Below are 17750 nucleotides of genomic sequence, written 5' to 3'. Positions count from 1 at the left end.
CCTTCGTGGGGATGGCCGAGGTCTTTAGTTGTGCTGCAGAGCTTGCCCCCGTCTTGAGCAGGAGAGAATTGTACTGATGCAAATAACAGCTTCCCTTACTGCTGGAGGGTCTGCTCTGGGGTGTGTTTTGCGTAGGTCTTTGGCTGGTCACATAGGCACTGGTGACTTAGGCAAGCCTGGGAATGTGTTCAACTCGGCTAAGGTCAGCTCAGGGAGGGAGAAATTCTGGGTTTTGTGTGTGAATGCCAAGAACTGAATTGCACTAATCCTGTCCCCAAGGATCTTCCCTAGCTACAAAAGACCACTTTAGTGTTGGTGGATAAAAAAGTAGGCATTCGGAACAGGAATGAATGAGGTTTGTCATTGTTTTTATCATAGGTGACACTTTAAAAGTAGCAGAGACCAAATGATCAAAGTCAAATTCAGCCTCAGACAACTGAGAGGGCTGTGGGTGAAGGTGGTGGGGCTGTGAGCCCTTAGGTTGGGGCCGAACTGGGCTGCTTTGCTGGTGTGGCTGCTTTGCTGGTGTTGCTGCTCTGCAGAGAAACCCACCATATGCCAAGTGACACCACCATTTCAGAAGCAGCATACACATTCGTGTTGTGCCTGAGCTAATTAGGCTTCCAGAAAGACCTCCAGGATGTCAGCTAGCTGCTTTGTGTAGGGAGGCTCAATGCTTTTAGCAGAGACTGCCTTGCTTGAAACCAGCTCGCTCTCTAACATGGTGCTGAAAGGCGCCTTTTATCTAATCGAACTCCAGTTGCTTCAGGATGGAGCATTTACAACATCCCGGGATGCATTTGCAACCCGGGAAATGAATGGTCGATCCTATAGGGACGGCGAGAGACCGGATGCTCTAACATGTATTGATTCATCCATACGTTAACAAAACAAAAACTGTATTAGTGCTGCTGCTTTACCTCATGTTATTATGTGTACATTAGATATTGGATTGGTAGTAGTAATGGGAAACATGATAGAAACCATAAAGCAACTAATAAGTGTGGAAACTTAAAAAATAATGATGATATTTGGGATAATAATGGTAATGAATAATAATAAAAATGGGGATGTTGCAACTAAGAGGTATATAAACAAAAGCAGCTGTCTTCTGGACTTCAAGGAATTCTCAAAATGAGGGATATCTAAATAAGAAAATACATCACAAATGTTTCTTTCCTCAAGTAAATTATAATGGAAGAGACAGAAGCAGTTTTGAGGCTGACAAAATGGCAGTTGCTGGGGGGAAAAGAAACTACAGTGGAAGAAAAGGATCAGAGAGTGTATTTTAAGATGTAAAACTGCAACAGTTGATCAAAAATATACTAAGTTTTTGTTTGTTTGTTTTTTAATATCTGTGTCAGTCGGTTTCCAGCAAGAGAAAAACATTTGGCTAATCCATCTTTTTTTTTTTGAGATTTCAGTAGAGGGAAGTTTCAAAACATCTGTGCTAGTGAGTGGAACGAGCTTCATGCGACTTCCCGGGGCCCATGAAGTGCTGAGGTGGTTTCATTTTGTTTTATATTTAATCACGAAGCTGTGTACACTCACTGTGTTTTCCAGAACTCTTTATTCCTGGGCATTTTAAAAAGGGTAGTAGTGATTTTTTTAAAAAAGATTTCATTTGCTTGTGAATTTGAAAACTGCTTTGAGTGGCTGTGGTCTGTCTGGCAAAATAGATGCAATTAGCACAGAGCTATGTTGCTCTAATGATCTTCCCAAGACTGACTGCCAGGTAGGGTGGCTGGGTTAACCCAGTGCAGCCCTGTTAATTTAACTTACAGTGCTAAAATGGGTAATAAGGCTGGGATTTGATAATAAATCAAGAAATGCATCTGTATGCTTATGTTTCATTGATATACTTGCTGAGGATCTGTGTTCAAATTAATTTTACTTGCTGAAACAAATTATTCTGGTAAATAGAAGATGACCTTGTAGGCCATGAGTCTCCGGAGAAGTAATTTGCAGGGTATGTTTTTGGTGAACGTTTCCAAATTAATTTCCAAATTTTGACTTGTTTTATGTACATTGTGAGCAGCGTAGGGAGCGTTAAGGAATTTGGAGTGATAAAATTGTTAAGAAATCATCAACTTGGGTATCTGTGTGTGAGTATGAGTCATTTAACATTCAAATGATAATCCTATTTTGTGCTTGAAAAAAGGCAGAGTAGGAAGACAGACAAAAGCTACTGTAGACTAAATATAATTCTCTTTTATTGTCCCTTCCATGGAGCAGCAGCCAGGTTATGTACCCTGTATATAATTCGCCTGGATGTGCTTGCTGCCTTCTCATCCGTCACTTGCAAACCTTTTGGCTTACAAGTGTGTTAAAGCATGAATCCACTCCTGAGTCTCTCTCTCTACCCTGCATGTGTTTATCTTTTGATGGGATCTTTTAACTTTATTGATGATTGAATACTACTTGTGGCCAAACAAAATGGTTATGGAGGAATGGGCCTGTGTCTCCTTCAGCTGAACAAGTGATCATTCTCTTATCAGAAGATAAGGTAGGTTATACAGTGTGCCCAGCTGACATTCCTGATGGGTTGTGAAGGGAGGGAGCACTTTGTTTGGAGTTGTCCCTGGAATAGGGATCTGCTCCTCCGAGTCTCTGGTTTTCAAAGTGATTTTCATCATGACACTCCTCCTGTACTCAGGGTTCCCTGGGTACAAAATAAGTGTAACAGTGGCAGAATATTTTCCGTAAAATGTTTGAGAACTGCTAGAGAGTAACTGGTGGCTACTTCTGCTTTTTGGTTTCTTTGTATGAAGAAATTAAAAACTCCAGGAGATCTAGAATTTGCCTATTCGTAAAACGCAGTACTCCTGGATACTTCTGAAAGCCCTAGACAATTGTGCAATTAAGCACATACTCGTTATTCATGTCAGAGGAATGCAGAGAGACCTAGGACTTCCTTCACAAAAATAGCTCTGTGCTTAAAAGGGGCCTTGAACTGTCAGTGTGAAAACACCTCCGGATGCCACTGCCTTTGGCGCCAGCATGGTATTTCACAAGGGAAGAAATAGAGTGATACGTTGGTTTAAGTAGTCTATAATATATGTTCTGTTGCCCTTGCAAGTACTAACAACCGTGCAGAATCCTATTGACATGGGAGAGCCAGTATCTTAATAGCCATTATTTATTTATGCACTGAAGCCTTATTGAGGAGAAAGAGGTCACTGAAAACTGTTCATGTTTCGCAGCTTATCCAACAAGTCTCAAGTTGATTTGGAGTAGAGACTACTGTGTTGCTAAATGTGAAAAAAAACGGTGATGTTAAAATGCAGATGTCTTTAATTTTGCAATAATAGTTGACCTTGGCTTCAATTGGCTTTATTTAAAAATCAAACCCTTACTTGTTTGTGACAGTCTCAACTGTGAAAACTGTAGAAACCTCAGTGTTACTGGATTAGAGGGCTCAGGCTTTTTTGTACCATTGTATTTGCTCAGGAGTCGTTTCTTTACCGGCTGAATGGGGACTATCATCTTACAGTAGTCCTCTCCTTTGTATGTGACTACATCTTCTTAAGGTAAGTGGGTACTTCAGCTTTGTTGGTTTTAGCAAGATCATTTGGGGAGCATTGGTACATCTGCCATGAGAATATACACTGACACGTGCTCTGTTGGAACATCCTTTTCCAACATACTTGTGTTACAGCCTTCTGGTTACCTGGTTTGCATTTAACTTTGTTATTTGGACGGCTCATGTGTACTGTAATCACGTTAAAGGGACCTTGTCAATGCTCATGAAGTAGCTTGCACCCATATATGCAGGCAAATGTTTTATAACAGGACTGTGACGTGATTTTCCTGTAACCAGCTGTCCCACTGTGGTGGCATACACATGAACACTGATCCCTCTAATGTTGTAGGCCGCTACCTAGAAGGTAAATACAGAAAGCAGCTCTTCAAAAGCTGTCCCTTCCCCTGACTATCTCACTTCTGCACCTGAGATGTGGCGAGCAGAAGCGGATCAGGAGAAGCTGTTGCAGCTGCTCTGCCTACTGGTCTGGAGGCATTTTGCTGGTGGTGCTGGTGCAGGGAGGGTGCCTGATCGCCTACCCCTCTTCAGAGCTGGGCGGCTTGTTTGTGGGTGCGATGATGGGCAAGAGGGGCACCCTTACTGATAGGGAAGCTTTTCTTGTGAGCACGCAGGGCTGTGACTGAGGGTGTGATTCTCCCCAGAGGCTCCCAGGAGAGTGAGGTGCACCTGCTGTGGGCGGCTGCCCTGAGGAGGTGGGTGGGGAAGGGAAAAGAATCAAGGTTTTATTACTGTGAGAGAGAGATGCTGTCTGGCTGGGGTAAGTGCGGTTGTGGTAAAACCCCTCTGACTCGCCCTTCCCCTTTCTCTGCATGCCGTACTGCAGAAGGCGTACTTGCGATAGGCACGGCTGGGAGGAGAGCAGGAGAGACTTTCTCCCCCATGCATGAGCGCAAGGGGACGAGGCTGGATATGCCAAGTCTGACGGCCTGGATATGCCAGCCAGCGTAACAGGCCTTCAGTGAAGGGGTGAGCCTTACAGGAGGCAGTGGTTACTATTCCACAAGGGTTTGGGTCCATCTACATCAGTGATAACCAGAGCACTAGGTCTAATCACATCAACCCTGAAACAGTCTGCTAAAATCCAACACTAGCATATAGCAACATTCATGCTCTTAGGTTTTAGCAAGATGTGTTTCAGCTGAGATGCCGAAGCTGAAACTCAGTCTCAGAAGCATTTGAATGGCGTTTGGAGCTGGGTGCTGGGTTGCCTTCTCAGGCTGGTTCTTGCTCTCCAAGCAAGGAACATGTTTTGTGTCAAACCTGCTCACCTAGAGATGGATGCTTACCAAGCAGAACTGGGTTCAGGAGGTCCCAGCTGTGTGAAGAGCTCTGCACGTGCTGTGGGATTTGGATCCAGATGTTTGAATTAAGTTCATTTCAGGTTTTTGTCTGGAAAAAGATGGAGCCAACAGTAGCTAATTCTGTAGGCAGATAAATAAAAAAGCAATACTCTAGTTTTGCAAAATGAGTCGTTCCTTTTGCAAAGCGTAAAATCTGTGAGTGGGATGTGCTACTGGAGATTGGAGTGGTACTTTTATAGATCATTATATTTTGATTGGCAATAACTTCCAAAATATTTGTTTTGTTGTGTTTTCTCCCCAGAGTCACTGGTCTCACTAATCTAACCACGTTTTTCCATTGTCCTTGCTGGAGAAGAAATGCAGGTGGTGTCAATGAGAAGTCTCTGCATTGTTACTCTATAAATACACTGAGTGTGTCTAAAGCAAATGTTTGCTTATGGTCTCTTGCATTACTAATAATATCATGTTTATTTTGGATATTTTTGTTATATTTGAGTCCATCATATGTTCCTGGTAGGACTTCTTATTCTTACTTCTTTTTAAAATGTCACTAAGATTGCTATTAGATGTTCTTGAGAGATTGATTAAATAAATTTCTTGCAGCTCGATGCTGTACTAACTAGCTTATAGCTGATCAGATTGCAGCAGTCTCTTCACTATGCTCTACTGGATCTGAGCCCAGTTTTGCTTCCTTCGGTGTATGACAGCAAAGGGAATCAACACTCACTACTAGAGGCTTTTTCCCTCTGGTTTCAGGATTTTCCTGGAAAAGAATCTTTAATAACATTCCTGATAAATTAAATATTTCTTACAAATTCTGTTCTTCTTTTTATAACAGGTGTTGGCATCATGTCGGGCATTTCTTTTAACATCTCGGATTCCCACCAAGGTAAAGCCACTGTGCTTCTATAAATACTCTGGTTTTTTAGATACAAATGTAAGTTGCAGGAACTTAGCATATTTTAGTTATACATGTGCATCTGTTTATAAAAAAATTGAGGAATGGTGTGTTGCATGGTGTTGAATTAGAATGGTGCTTCCATTAGTGTCTGTCTTAAATGGATTTGTCAATTTATATATACTGTTTCAGAGGATTTTTAATTTCTAGAAATGCAGGTTGATGAAGAATTATGTTGGAAACACTGACCTGAAGAACTGTGAGATGAGCCTGATAACCTTTGTAGTGGGACAGTTTATGTCCAAACAAGCTGATGGCATTATTCCCTTTAGTGTTTGTAGTGTCAAATAGAAATGCATTTGATTTGGAGACAGAAATTTTGTTGAGTTTTATTAAATTCTGCTGTTTTCTGATGATTTCTGTGGTTCATTTTGAAAAGCATCTTGCTAACCTGCCTTGTTAATGCCAGTGAATTATTTTTTCTAATCCTGTGACAACTCGTAATGATTGTTGTAGCAGAGAAAGATAATTTCCACATGAACGAAAATGACTGATGTGGAAGAAATCTCTTGTCCAGCTTGGAATCAATGAATGGGAATTTGGCATAAGTCCTATTCTGTTGTGTTTTGCACATACATATGTGTGTCTGTGTGGGTGTGTAAGTGTGTGTGGGTGTGTGTATATGCTTTCTAGAACAGGATCAATAAATGGAACAACTGATACCAGGTTTTCAGTTATGGTCACTCGTAAATATGACTGTGCCTTACCTATAATTTGAAGAAGCTGACTGACAGGTAGGATGACTAGTTTGAATTTCTGCTGAAATTTATTTCCCTCAGTTGGTCACCTGTCCCTGCGGCACAGATATCTTTGGTTGGTTGTCTGTTGGCTTTTGGATCACTGCAGTTTGCAGCCTGTTTTAAGACAGGGTTTGATGACTGGTTGCATGGAAACATAGAAAGAATTGATGAACACCTCAGACATCAGTGCAGTGGCAGTATGATGGACAGGTGGTGATGGTGATCTTGTTAGATAATAGCAAAGCCATTGTAATTCATTAAAAAGCTCTTGAAGGCTAGGGCTCGGTGTAGTAAGGAATAGCTCTACTTCTAGTTTAGCATTACAGATACTTCTCAAAACTCTTTTTATTAAATGGATTTACTTAATCAAAAAACTTGTTTCTGTTTTCATGGAAATCTAGAATACAACAAAATTGTTACTTTAGTGATAAATGGAAGAAAAGTGATCAGAAAAAATGGTGTCTGCTCATGGTTTTTGTCAAATGTAAACTTTTATATCTGAACAACTATTAGGATGGTTGAAAATGCATTTCTTTTCTAGCAGGATTAGTGAAAGTCACTGAATTTTCTAAAGTCTGTAATATTTTCAAAAGCTGCTCAGAAGCTTTCTGAGCCTAAGAACTTCCATATAACTGGCATGCAGTAACTGCTAGCAAGACAGCTGAGAACATGCAGCAAAGACACTTTATTCCTCCAGGGACCTCTCACACAATTGAGTATGCTGAGAGATGGCCAGTTCTGAGTGACTGTTTTTACTACATCTGATGCCAAGCTTCACTTTTCCTTAAACAATGCTGTTGAGATATATCTACTAAACAACAATCAAAGTTAAAAGGAATAAAGGTTGATTAACTGTAATACCAACTCACACAAATACCTTTAGAGCAAGAACATTACAATTGCCACCTCATAACTTCATACTCGGGTGCAATTGTTGTCCCCCAAACGGGGTTCGTTTACCTGGTGTGCAGGCCAATAACACACAGAGTTGAGGTATTTTCAAATTAATTTCACTGATGTGCATGAAGGGGTGCCTGTCTCAAGACAGCACACCTTTGTCTCAAAAATTCCCACATCTATATACTTAAGTAATACACATTCATTATTATTTCCCGTAATGATTGGTTCGTTCTTCTTCACCTCTCATGTAAATTAGCACGCAGACTTTGTCTTCTTCCTTCATTGTCATCTTTTGAGTAGGTGGTATCATTTGAGTAGGTGGTCAGTGAGTTGGTGGTCACGATCTCCCCCTGTAGGAATTACCTTTTACCTACTTCTTCAAGTTTTGTTGATCAGACCACAATCCATTACCTTTTCTGACATAAACATGAAGCCCCATTGTCTAATAGAATCATAGAATCGTTTAGATTGGAAAAGACCTTTAAGATCATCAAGTCCAACCATCAACCCAACACCACCATGCCCGCTAAACCATGTCCTGAAATGCCACGTCTGCATGGGTTTTGAGCAGCTCCAGGGATGGTGACTCCACCACTTCCCTGGGCAGCCTGTTCCAATGCCTCACAATCCTTTCAGTAAAGAAATTTTTCCTAATATCCAATCTAAACGTCCCCTGCTGCAACGTGAGGCCATTTCCTCGTCCTGTCTCCAGCCACCTGACAGAAGAGACCAGCACCCACCTCACTACAACCTCCTTTCAGGTAGTTGTAGAGAGCGATCAGGTCTCCCTTCAGCCTCCTTTTCTCCAGACTAAACAACCTCAGTTCCCTCAGCCGCTCCTCGTAAGACTTGTGCTCTAGACCCTTCACCAGCTTGGTTGCCCTTCTCTGGACACGCTCCAGCACCTCAATGTCTGTCTTGGAGTGAGGGGCCCAAAACTGAACACAGGACTCGAGGTGCAGCCTCACCAGTGCCAAATACAGGGGACGATCACCTCCCTGCTCCTGCTGGCCACACTATTTCTGATACAGGCCAGGATGCCCTTGGCCACCTTGGCCACCTGGGCACACTGCCGGCTCATATTCAGCTGGCTGTTGACCAACACCCCCAGGTCCTTTTCTGCCGGGCAGCTTTCCAGCCCCCCTTCCCCAAGCCTGTCGCGCTGCATGGGGTTGTTGTGACCCAAGTGCAGGACCCGACAGCACTGAGCCTTGTTGAACCTCATACAATTGGCCTCGGCCCATCGATCCAGCCTGTCCAGATCCCTCTGTAGAACCTTCCTACCCTCAAGCAGATCAACACTCCCACCCAACTTGGTGTCATCTGCAAACTTACTGAGGGTGCACTCGATCCCCTTGTTAGTTAGTTCCTAAACCCTAAATCATGTCTAGTTATTGTTTCCCTATTTTAAATATTAACTGATGGGGGCTGTATACAGGAGTTTAGCAGTTCCCTGGTTATTACAATCATATTATACATATTAATTGATAACACAACCAGTTCATTTCCACTAATCTAGATGGATTGATAGGAAAGAAGTGCCATACTTAAAACCTACTAATTCTTGCTACAGTCTATATAAAATGTAATTGCAACATTAGTAAATTTTGGATGTGTCATCAAGGCCACAGATAAGTGTATGAAGTATTTGTGGGAGTGTAATTCAGGTTTGTGAATATATTTCTAGTGCCAGCTTTCATTAAGTTTTGATTGAAAAAAATGGAAACTGTGAAATTAGCTGTCGTGGTAACTGAAGGGTCCCCAAATGAGAGGCAGTCATAGCCTTTTAAGAGGATTTAAAAAAAAATATAATTTTAGGTAATAAATGAGATTATGCTTTTTAAAACCTTGTAAAAATTATTTCATAGTTTGAGATAGATGATGTTTAGAATGTGTTCTATATTTTTCCTGCAAAGCAAGGACTGTAAATCCATGTTTTTAATTACAAAAATGAATGAAAGATGTTGCCATACTTCCTGGTATTTGTTAATTCTAGTCAAGAGGATTTTCGCAGATTGAATTCTTGAGTCTCAATCTGTGTAAACTTTTCTCAGGAGTAGAAAAGTGTTTTTGATCGTGTGTACACATATATATGTTTGCACATACCCAGTACATTAGCAAAAGCAGAACCTTCAATCTGGTAGGTAAACAATTTGCTAAATAGGACGGATTTCAATCATAGAAACTTTTCCCTAAAATTTCATTGTGATTTGGGTAAACAAATGTTAGATAGTCTCATATATTTGTTTAATTTGACTAGCACTGGAGAAAGAGCCTTTCGCTTCTATATGTGTAGTCTACCTTACTCCAGTAGCCAACAAGAGCTGCTATGGATTTCCCCCCCCCCCCCTTTTTTTTTTGGTTTGGTTTTTTTTTTTTTTTCCTTTCTTTCTTTCTGGCCTGAATCAACTGTATGGGGCCCTGTCCTGTCATCACAAAAGATTGCCAGCTTTATCTTAGAAATAAGGCACTGAAGAGGACTGACGAAAAGTGAATGTCTTACCCTTGCAAAAATGCAAGGTGTCGGTGTGAGTACTGGGAAGACGCTTGCGCTGTTTCTGCCTCTCCTGCCTTGGTTCCCTGCGTACCCTTGCTTTGTAAGCAGCCAAAATGGCACCCCTGTCTGAAACTGCCTGTTTGCTGTGGATGCTGCCCCTGCAGCAAAATAAGTGAAATAAGTCACGTGAAGACTTCTCAAAAACTTGAGAGTTAAGTTTGGTCACAAAGTTAGGTCTTTGGTGGAAGGTGAACTTTGCACAGAGATGGCTGAGGGGTGCGTCTGTCTTCGATGCTGTCAAATCATGAGGGCAACTGAAGGGAAAAGGATTGCCAATAATACGGAAATGGAATAATATGGTGTTTGCCAGTTAGCCTGGGAGCACCCTGACTGTGAACCTAGGATAAGATAAAGTACAGGAAACTTTGTGCAATTCAGACAGACTGCTCAGTTACAATGGTTTTAATGATAAATAAAAGGAAATGACCATGCTAATGTCTTGCCCTGTAGTTATGATTCAGTCCAAGAGGTTTGTTTCTTTCTGCTTATCTCAGCTGTCAAGATGTTTGTCTACGTAGTTGTGAATTCAGATCTTAGCATGTTCCCTGTAGCCCTAGATTTGTCCTTGGAGAAGGGGACTTTCCTGCCTTCTTCTAAGCTTCCATTTGGATTCAGGATGTTCCCCCTTCTGCCCTGCCTACCCTGACTGTTGTCCAGATAACCCACTCAGGCAAAGCTAATGCATTATTTCCTCTCATACTTTTAGACATGCTAAAGCAGTCTTGAGTATTTATATATCCATATCTGTATCTATCTATCTATTCTATTTTTATTTACATACGTATACAAAAAAAATTGTGTGTGCATGTCCCTTCAGCTTCTGTGCAGTAAAATTTTTCACATCTATGATCAGTGTAACTAATGAAGGAGTAATATGTGATGTTGTGAGTATTGTAATTAATGATTATTCAGTCACAAGGGTACACATCAGTAGGGTGTTGTATAAGCAATGCTTTTTACTATAAAATTTTGTCATAAATTTTGTTATAAGCTTATGTCCTTATAGTTTCCAATAAAAGCTCCAATGTGGTATTCCTGTAACGTCTAATAACCATCTGAATCTGTAACAAGCAGAGGTAACTGCTCTTTTAGTGTAAAATGCAATCAGATAAGATATTAACAAATACTTAGTGTCAGTTACAGAAATTGATGCAAAATAACATTAGCCTGGTTCAAGGTTTTCTTAACCTCATTGAAAAGTATAAGTGCTCTTTAGAATAAGATGATGTTTGCATTAACGTGGCATTTTCTTTTTTAACTACAGCTAGAACTAACTTTCAGCTACTTGGAAATCCAAGGAGTAACTTCCAGTAAACCGGGTCAGGTGAGTGTATTCTAGATAAAAGATACTTGTTTACTCATTGCTAAATCTGTTCCAGTCAAGGAGGTAATGCTCCAACATGCAGGTGTCCCCATCCGGTGAGTACGCTCTATGTTTGCACTCCTACATTCATGATGCTTTAAAGTCTTAACGATAATGATAAGAATTTAGAGAGTCAATTTTAGGAATGTGTTGTGCAGGTGGGATGACAATAAATACACCCCCCCCCCCCGCCCAGTTCAATATGGTACAAGTTTTTATTTGTCTCTTAAGTGAATGTTTTTCTCGGAGATGATAAAGCAATGGTGGCTAGTATATAATCATCACCATGCAAGCTTGAATGGCTTCTGTGGTGTATACCTTTATGGTGAAGTCAAAAGCTACTGCTTACGTTGCAGGCAGAAATGGTTTGCTTCCAACTATTTTTGATACCATTACTATATACAACACAAAATATATTTGACAGCAAGTTATGTGTCCAAAAAAATGAATGTCAAAGAGAAGGTGCTGAAAAGAAGAATGCCTTTAATACGTTTTTCGTTCATAAGATGAAAATGTTGACAAGATTTGACAGTTCAATTGTATCAAAGTCTTCAATGTGTTTTATGCGTGTTTGGCTTTGAAAGAGCTTTTTAAAAATAGGAGCATCTGACACTTTATTTGGACTCTGAAAAGCTCTCATTGTGTTTAATATGTCATCTTTTTAACCTGGCTTTTGATGCTTTTCCTTGAAGGAGGAGAAAAAAAAAGTCCAGATGTTTATCTCTTTAATGGGAAGACATTTACTAAATACTGTGTATGTTTTTGTGGCTTTATTTATTTAAGGTACTAAAATGCCATTGTAGCTAATGCTAATTATTCCTAGGGGCATAGACAATCACTGCCGTAGCAGGGTTTACAAGGGATTTCCAGCAGTCTCACTTAGCATACTGTTTTCCTGAAATATTTTTTAAGGTTTTGCATGTTTACATTCATTTGTGTTTTGAATGTGTGAGGCTTAAAGCTGAAGGCAGGCAGAATCCTAGATTATTGCTTGCAGGGCAAATTGTACTGTTGCAGTTTTCCTACCAACGGCATGTTATATCTGTGATACCTGAAGGATGTAGTCTTCTACTAGGCATCTCACAGAAAGCCATGAAGAGCTTCCCACTTGTAAGATAAGTGAACAAATGGACTGAGTAATGTAGGGAAATGTGCTAATATTGGTGACTATGAAAAACAGTAGTAACTTGCCCACTCATTCATCTTCAGGGAGTGAGAGCAACAGGTCCAGAAAGGAGTTGAGTTGGTGGGAAAAGGTGTGAAGATTTTTGTTGTGCTTTTGGGATAATACCACCTCTTCAAGGGTTATCCTGGTGATGACCCTAGACATGGACTGGGAACCAGAAGAGCTCTGGTAACCAGTTTCAATAAAAAACCCCAATCTTCTGTAGCATACTGCAGTGTCCCCTCTCGTACTGTCTATCTACACTTCTTATTTATTCCTAATGTTAGCTTCTTACTGTGTCTGCACGGCTCCTCATCTAAAAGGGTTTATGACTTGGGCTGTGCTGAATATTCACATTGGAGAATACAGAAACATTACATTGCTTCCTGTGATGCAGCTGAAAGCAGCAGCAGACCTGATGTCTCAGTCATACAGTAATCTGATTTGGTTATGAACACTCAATATATAACAGAGATGGGTTGCAAAAGGCTTTATGTTTCCCCCTCACTGAAGCACGTATCCCCTAGACAGCAGGACAGTAATGTTAGCTGAGTTACTGCTTCATCTGAGCCAAGACAATACATTACCGTAACATTTTCTTAAACGGCATAGATCAAAGCATTAGAGCTTTTCCAGGGGATCACAGCCATTAAAAACTTTTACTTTTTGCTGTAGGAAGCAGGCCCTGCTCATTCAATAGTTTCCTGTCAGGCTGCGCTTGTTTCTCCTGGTGTTCTGGGATGTGTTTCAAAAGAGGACAATGCTGTGAAAAGTTCTTGGGTTTCAGAATGTCAGCTGAGGTCAAGATCCTTTGAAACTTTTATTCCTGTGGGAAGCAGGGCACTGTTAGGAAAAGCAAAGTTTGAGTACAGGGGTCTTGTACATTCAAGAACAACTTCTGAAACTTTACCTGGAGTGTTGTCATATCATGTCTTAAAGAATAACAGATTCCTACCAGCATGCAAAGCATTCAGCTGGCATTCAAAATGCTCTCCTTTTTAAATGGACATGAATTATATGATACCCAGTTCCTCTTATTTGCAGTTGATTATGGAAACTGAGAAATGCAGCATCTCCATGAAGATGGCATCCTCAGAGGATGTGAACGAGGTGCTGGCGCACATTGGGACCTGCCTCAGGAAGATATTCCCTGGCCTCTCACCAGTGTAAGTGTTTTTTAGGACACCTCTAGTGGCAACAGATTGTGTGGAAAGGGTGACAAGCCACCACTTTTTGTCCATGGGTCTCCCCACCCTGACCTCAGAAGTGCACCGAGGGTATGAGAAAACCTTGAGGCAAGCAGTAAGCTTTTATGCAGGTATATGACAGAGCCAGGAGGCTGTGCAGAGCATCGGTAGGCTATCCATGCTCTGTAGGGTCAAAAGAGCCTTTGTTTTGAATGGGTGATGCAGGCATTTGGAGTCTTAAGTTTTCATTTTAACTTATTGCCTTTCCAACCTTAGGTATAGCTTAGGCTCTGGCTTTTTTGTTGTAATTTACTCCTTTCCCCTAAACCAGCTATGATACTCAGTGGGTTTTTTTTTTCTAGAAGTAAAATCTGAGTTGGGAGAGAAGGGAAAAGTTCTGTTTGCTTTCAGTGTTTGTGAAATGATGCACATGATTGGGAGCCTTGCTCTTCAAAACTGAGCCCTGGGCAGTCTTGTCATATACTTTCCATGGTGTAACCGGCTCCTTGGATCACACATCTCCTTATCTACCTTTTTTTGCTCTGCTGCTTTTTTTTTTTTTTGTTCTTGCCTTTGGTTGTCTTTTTTTCTTGTATCTGTGCCTCTGAATTTTATCATCTTGCAGCAGTTCTCAGTAGTTTTTCTTCATTTAATTTTATTTCTTCTCTCTGTCCTTGCCTCATCTTCATCACTCTCTACCAGATCATGCAGCTCTACTATTACTTTCTTCAGCTCCTGCTTTTCAGCGATATTAGAGAAAGTGGACTGTGCAAAAGAATTTTCTGGGATACACTGATCTTTCTAAGTGAGCTTTTGAAACAGACATTAGATATAAATGGTCAGGCTAAATTTACATGTTTTATTTTGGGTGCCTGTCTTTATTATTCACCTTTCCTGTAGGTGGAGTAGGAAATCAAGTTCATAAACTCTGGCTGGCAGTTTCTTTTTTTACTTCCAGTTTCCTTCTGTGGCAGTATTATTAACTGCCTTAATGGAGATCAAGCTTTTCCTTCAAAAAGCACACATACAAGTGAATATTTGTGAACAGGTTTGCCATAAAACCTCAGTAACGATGTGAGAAATGTAGGCAAAAAGAGTAAAGAGGGCTGCAGGCTGTGCATGTTTGAGTGTCTGTGAAGGCCTTGAGACCTATACATGTTTTCTTTGGGCTTTCTTGAGAACATTGCTGGAGCATTTGGTGTAGCTGTATGGAGAACTTGGTTCCTGGAAAAGAAACCAAATTTCTTACTCTCCTCTCAAATTTGGAGCCATTTACACTTTCCAAAATGAAGGCACTGGAGTTATGCCGATCATATAAGACCAGAACAAGCAAAAAGGGGGAAAGAGGTTTCTCCCATTAATATCTCTTATTAATTCTTCCCCTCTGTTTTATGGAATTCTGCAGTTTATGAGGCAGTCCTGTCATTCAGAAAAACAGATCGTTTCATTTCTGAAAAGGTGGGAAGGGATTGTGTTTTTGTTTAGGGGAGGAGGAACACAACCAGATTGCAAAGAATGAAGCTGGGTACCCAGAGTGCAGCCTAGAGGCCACAGGCAGCTACTCAGCATGCTCTGTGGCTCTTTGCACCATAATGCTTTTACTGCATAAAAGCACTGTATAAATAGCAGTGGTTTCAGCGTAACCAGTAATGCCATGTCTCCCCTATTTTGGTCATTCTTGTATTAGTTGAGGGCCACAAGCCTGCTTAGCTTGGGTCATCCTGGCACAGAAGAGGACTCAGTTGCTCCAGTAGTCACAGGGTTAATCATTAAAGAAGAGACAAATAAATGTTACTCCTGCTGGGAGGCATGATGATGTGTGTGACTTTTAGGCAGAAAAGTCGGTTGTATTAAAGATGGTAATTCTTCTATACACTCATTTAAAATTGTACTTGAAATAAAGAAGATTTATGAATTTAAAAGTACTTTCAAAGTCATGAATGATTTTTTCTTTTTTCCCTTCCCCTTTTGCATCTAGGAGGATTCTGAAAAAAGTAACTATGGAGCCTTCAGAAAGACTGGCTAATCTCCAGGCCCTGTGGGACAGTCAGACAGTGGCAGAACTTGGACCTTGTGGTGAGAATAAATTCAAAGGCTCAAATATAAAAAGGCTGGAATTGCAGTGTTAGGAAGTTTAATTCTATTTCTGGCAGAAGCTTGTAAAGGTGTAATTAGTTCTAAGGTGTAATTAGTACGGAGCAGACTTCTGATTGGTAGGTGAAGGAACTATTTTAAGCTTTCTTGCAACCTGCCAAGCAAAGATAGGATAGTCTGAGTTTCTTTCAGCAGCACAATGGACAGCCTTCTGAGAGAAAAAGAGAGTGAGTTTTGAAAGACTGGATCTTTAAGTATTAAAGTATCCTTTTAGATGCTTGTTTGTTTGTTTGCTTGTTTTACTATTATGTTAAATACTCTCTTGGGTTGTTTTTAGGAGGCTTTTCGCAGATGTATGCCTGTGTTTGCGATTGGCTTGGATTTCCCTATAGAGAAGAAGTACAGTGGGTAAGTACATGTCGTGTTCTGGAGCTCTTTTCAGCTAACTGTACAAATGATGAAAGAGCAGGTAAATCATAATACTTGGAAAAAACCAACAGTTCTGTAAAGATGTATTTGGTTATGTATTTTTAACAGGATGTCGATACAATTTATCTGACACAAGATACCAGAGAGTTGAATTTGCAAGACTTCAGCCACCTTGACCACAGGTAAACAATATGCAGTAATCATGCTAATATTTTGCAAACTTTCCTTGTTCCCCCTTGCAATACGGTTCGCCTGCCTGTGCTAAAGTGGGATGGTCCCATAGCTGTTACTTGAATGTGTAGACCTCTGAAATGACCATCTCTAGCATTTTTAGTTTTCAGCACAAAGCTGCTGGTTTTGCACGAAAGCCCCATGGAGAGCACATTTCATTGAGGAGTCTGAGAAGATAAATATATTTTGCTATTGGAAGCACTCCAAAAAGTTAACAGATAGAAGCTTTTCCTGTGATGGTGGATATAAGAGCTCAAATTCAGCAGAGAAAACATGCAACTACATCTGGTGGGCAAAGTAAAAAAAGGAAATTATGCAGTCTGTATTTATGCAGAATCTTTTTTTCTCATGGTGTACACAGTAAAGGAAATTATTTTTGTCAGCAAGTCAGTAGAAGGTTTAAATTGTTCAACTGAATTCCAGCCAGTAGTTTCTCCACTTACAATAGATGCTATCAAAACTGTGTACTTCCAGAAAGGAACTAATTGAGGGTAATTTTACTATGAGATGCTGAAACTTAGCTAAGTGTTGTATTTGGTTTACTGAATTTAGCTGGCTGAGAAAATTGGATTCTAAGAAAGTTGAATCTGAAGATACTTAAGTAGGAGGAAATGAGAGGAAGTCTTAACTAAAATCCATCATTATACAAGGAAAATGACAACTTTAAGAAACTGTAAATAAGATAGAGAAAGCATTTGTTTCTTTGGGAAAGCGCAGTGGAAGAATTAAGAATCTGTCAGGGGTACAATGTTAAAATATTGTAACAGGAAGGCTGAACTTGGAGGTAGATAAATAAGAGTATTTTGCCACAGCATTCTTTGCAGCTTTAAGCTATCAGGTATGTAAACTTGCAAAAAAACCCCACTGATATACTTACTTAGCTTCTGTGACGGGTTTTCACAGTCTGCACTGAATCCCATGGCAAAGTTACTAAGCTGTACCTGTGTTAGCTAATTCAGAAATAACTTGAACAAGACTACAGGGCTGCAACTAGTGCATGACGGATGTAGCCAAAGACTGTTTGGTTGGTTAGGAAAGTTGGTTTGGTTGATAAGGAAAGGAATACTATTCAGCACAAGCAAATGTGGGACAAGAACATAAGAATGCTTTAAAGATATTGCAAGTTGGAAGTACTGTGAAGACCATGGGGTATTCCTGAGAAAGTGACTTACAGATATGCAGCTTCAATAGAAATTAAATGTTTGAACAATTTATTGGGAGTGAAAAATATTGCTTATTAGGAAATAGCAGATAGAAGAAGTGTAAGTATTTAGAGTATCT

The 17750-nt window shown here is 40.4% G+C and overlaps 1 protein-coding gene across 5 annotated transcripts in view; it reads left to right on the top strand.

Annotated features, from left to right (window-relative positions):
* CARMIL1 (capping protein regulator and myosin 1 linker 1) overlaps positions 1 to 17750 on the top strand; it is a 196505-nt gene that overhangs the window by 73604 nt on the left and 105151 nt on the right. For all 5 annotated transcript variants that reach the window (XM_069778829.1, XM_069778825.1, XM_069778827.1 and 2 more), the window contains exons 3-8: positions 5684 to 5734; positions 11265 to 11324; positions 13573 to 13694; positions 15694 to 15791; positions 16147 to 16217; positions 16347 to 16420. In XM_069778829.1, the coding sequence (XP_069634930.1) occupies positions 5684 to 5734; positions 11265 to 11324; positions 13573 to 13694; positions 15694 to 15791; positions 16147 to 16217; positions 16347 to 16420 (476 nt within the window). The remainder of the gene's footprint in view (positions 1 to 5683; positions 5735 to 11264; positions 11325 to 13572; positions 13695 to 15693; positions 15792 to 16146; positions 16218 to 16346; positions 16421 to 17750) is intronic.

This window comes from Haliaeetus albicilla, chromosome 3, assembly GCF_947461875.1.
Source record: "Haliaeetus albicilla chromosome 3, bHalAlb1.1, whole genome shotgun sequence".
NCBI lineage: Eukaryota > Metazoa > Chordata > Aves > Accipitriformes > Accipitridae > Haliaeetus > Haliaeetus albicilla.
Note: the sequence above shows the minus strand (reverse complement) of the source record. Positions and strands in the feature narration are given on the sequence as shown.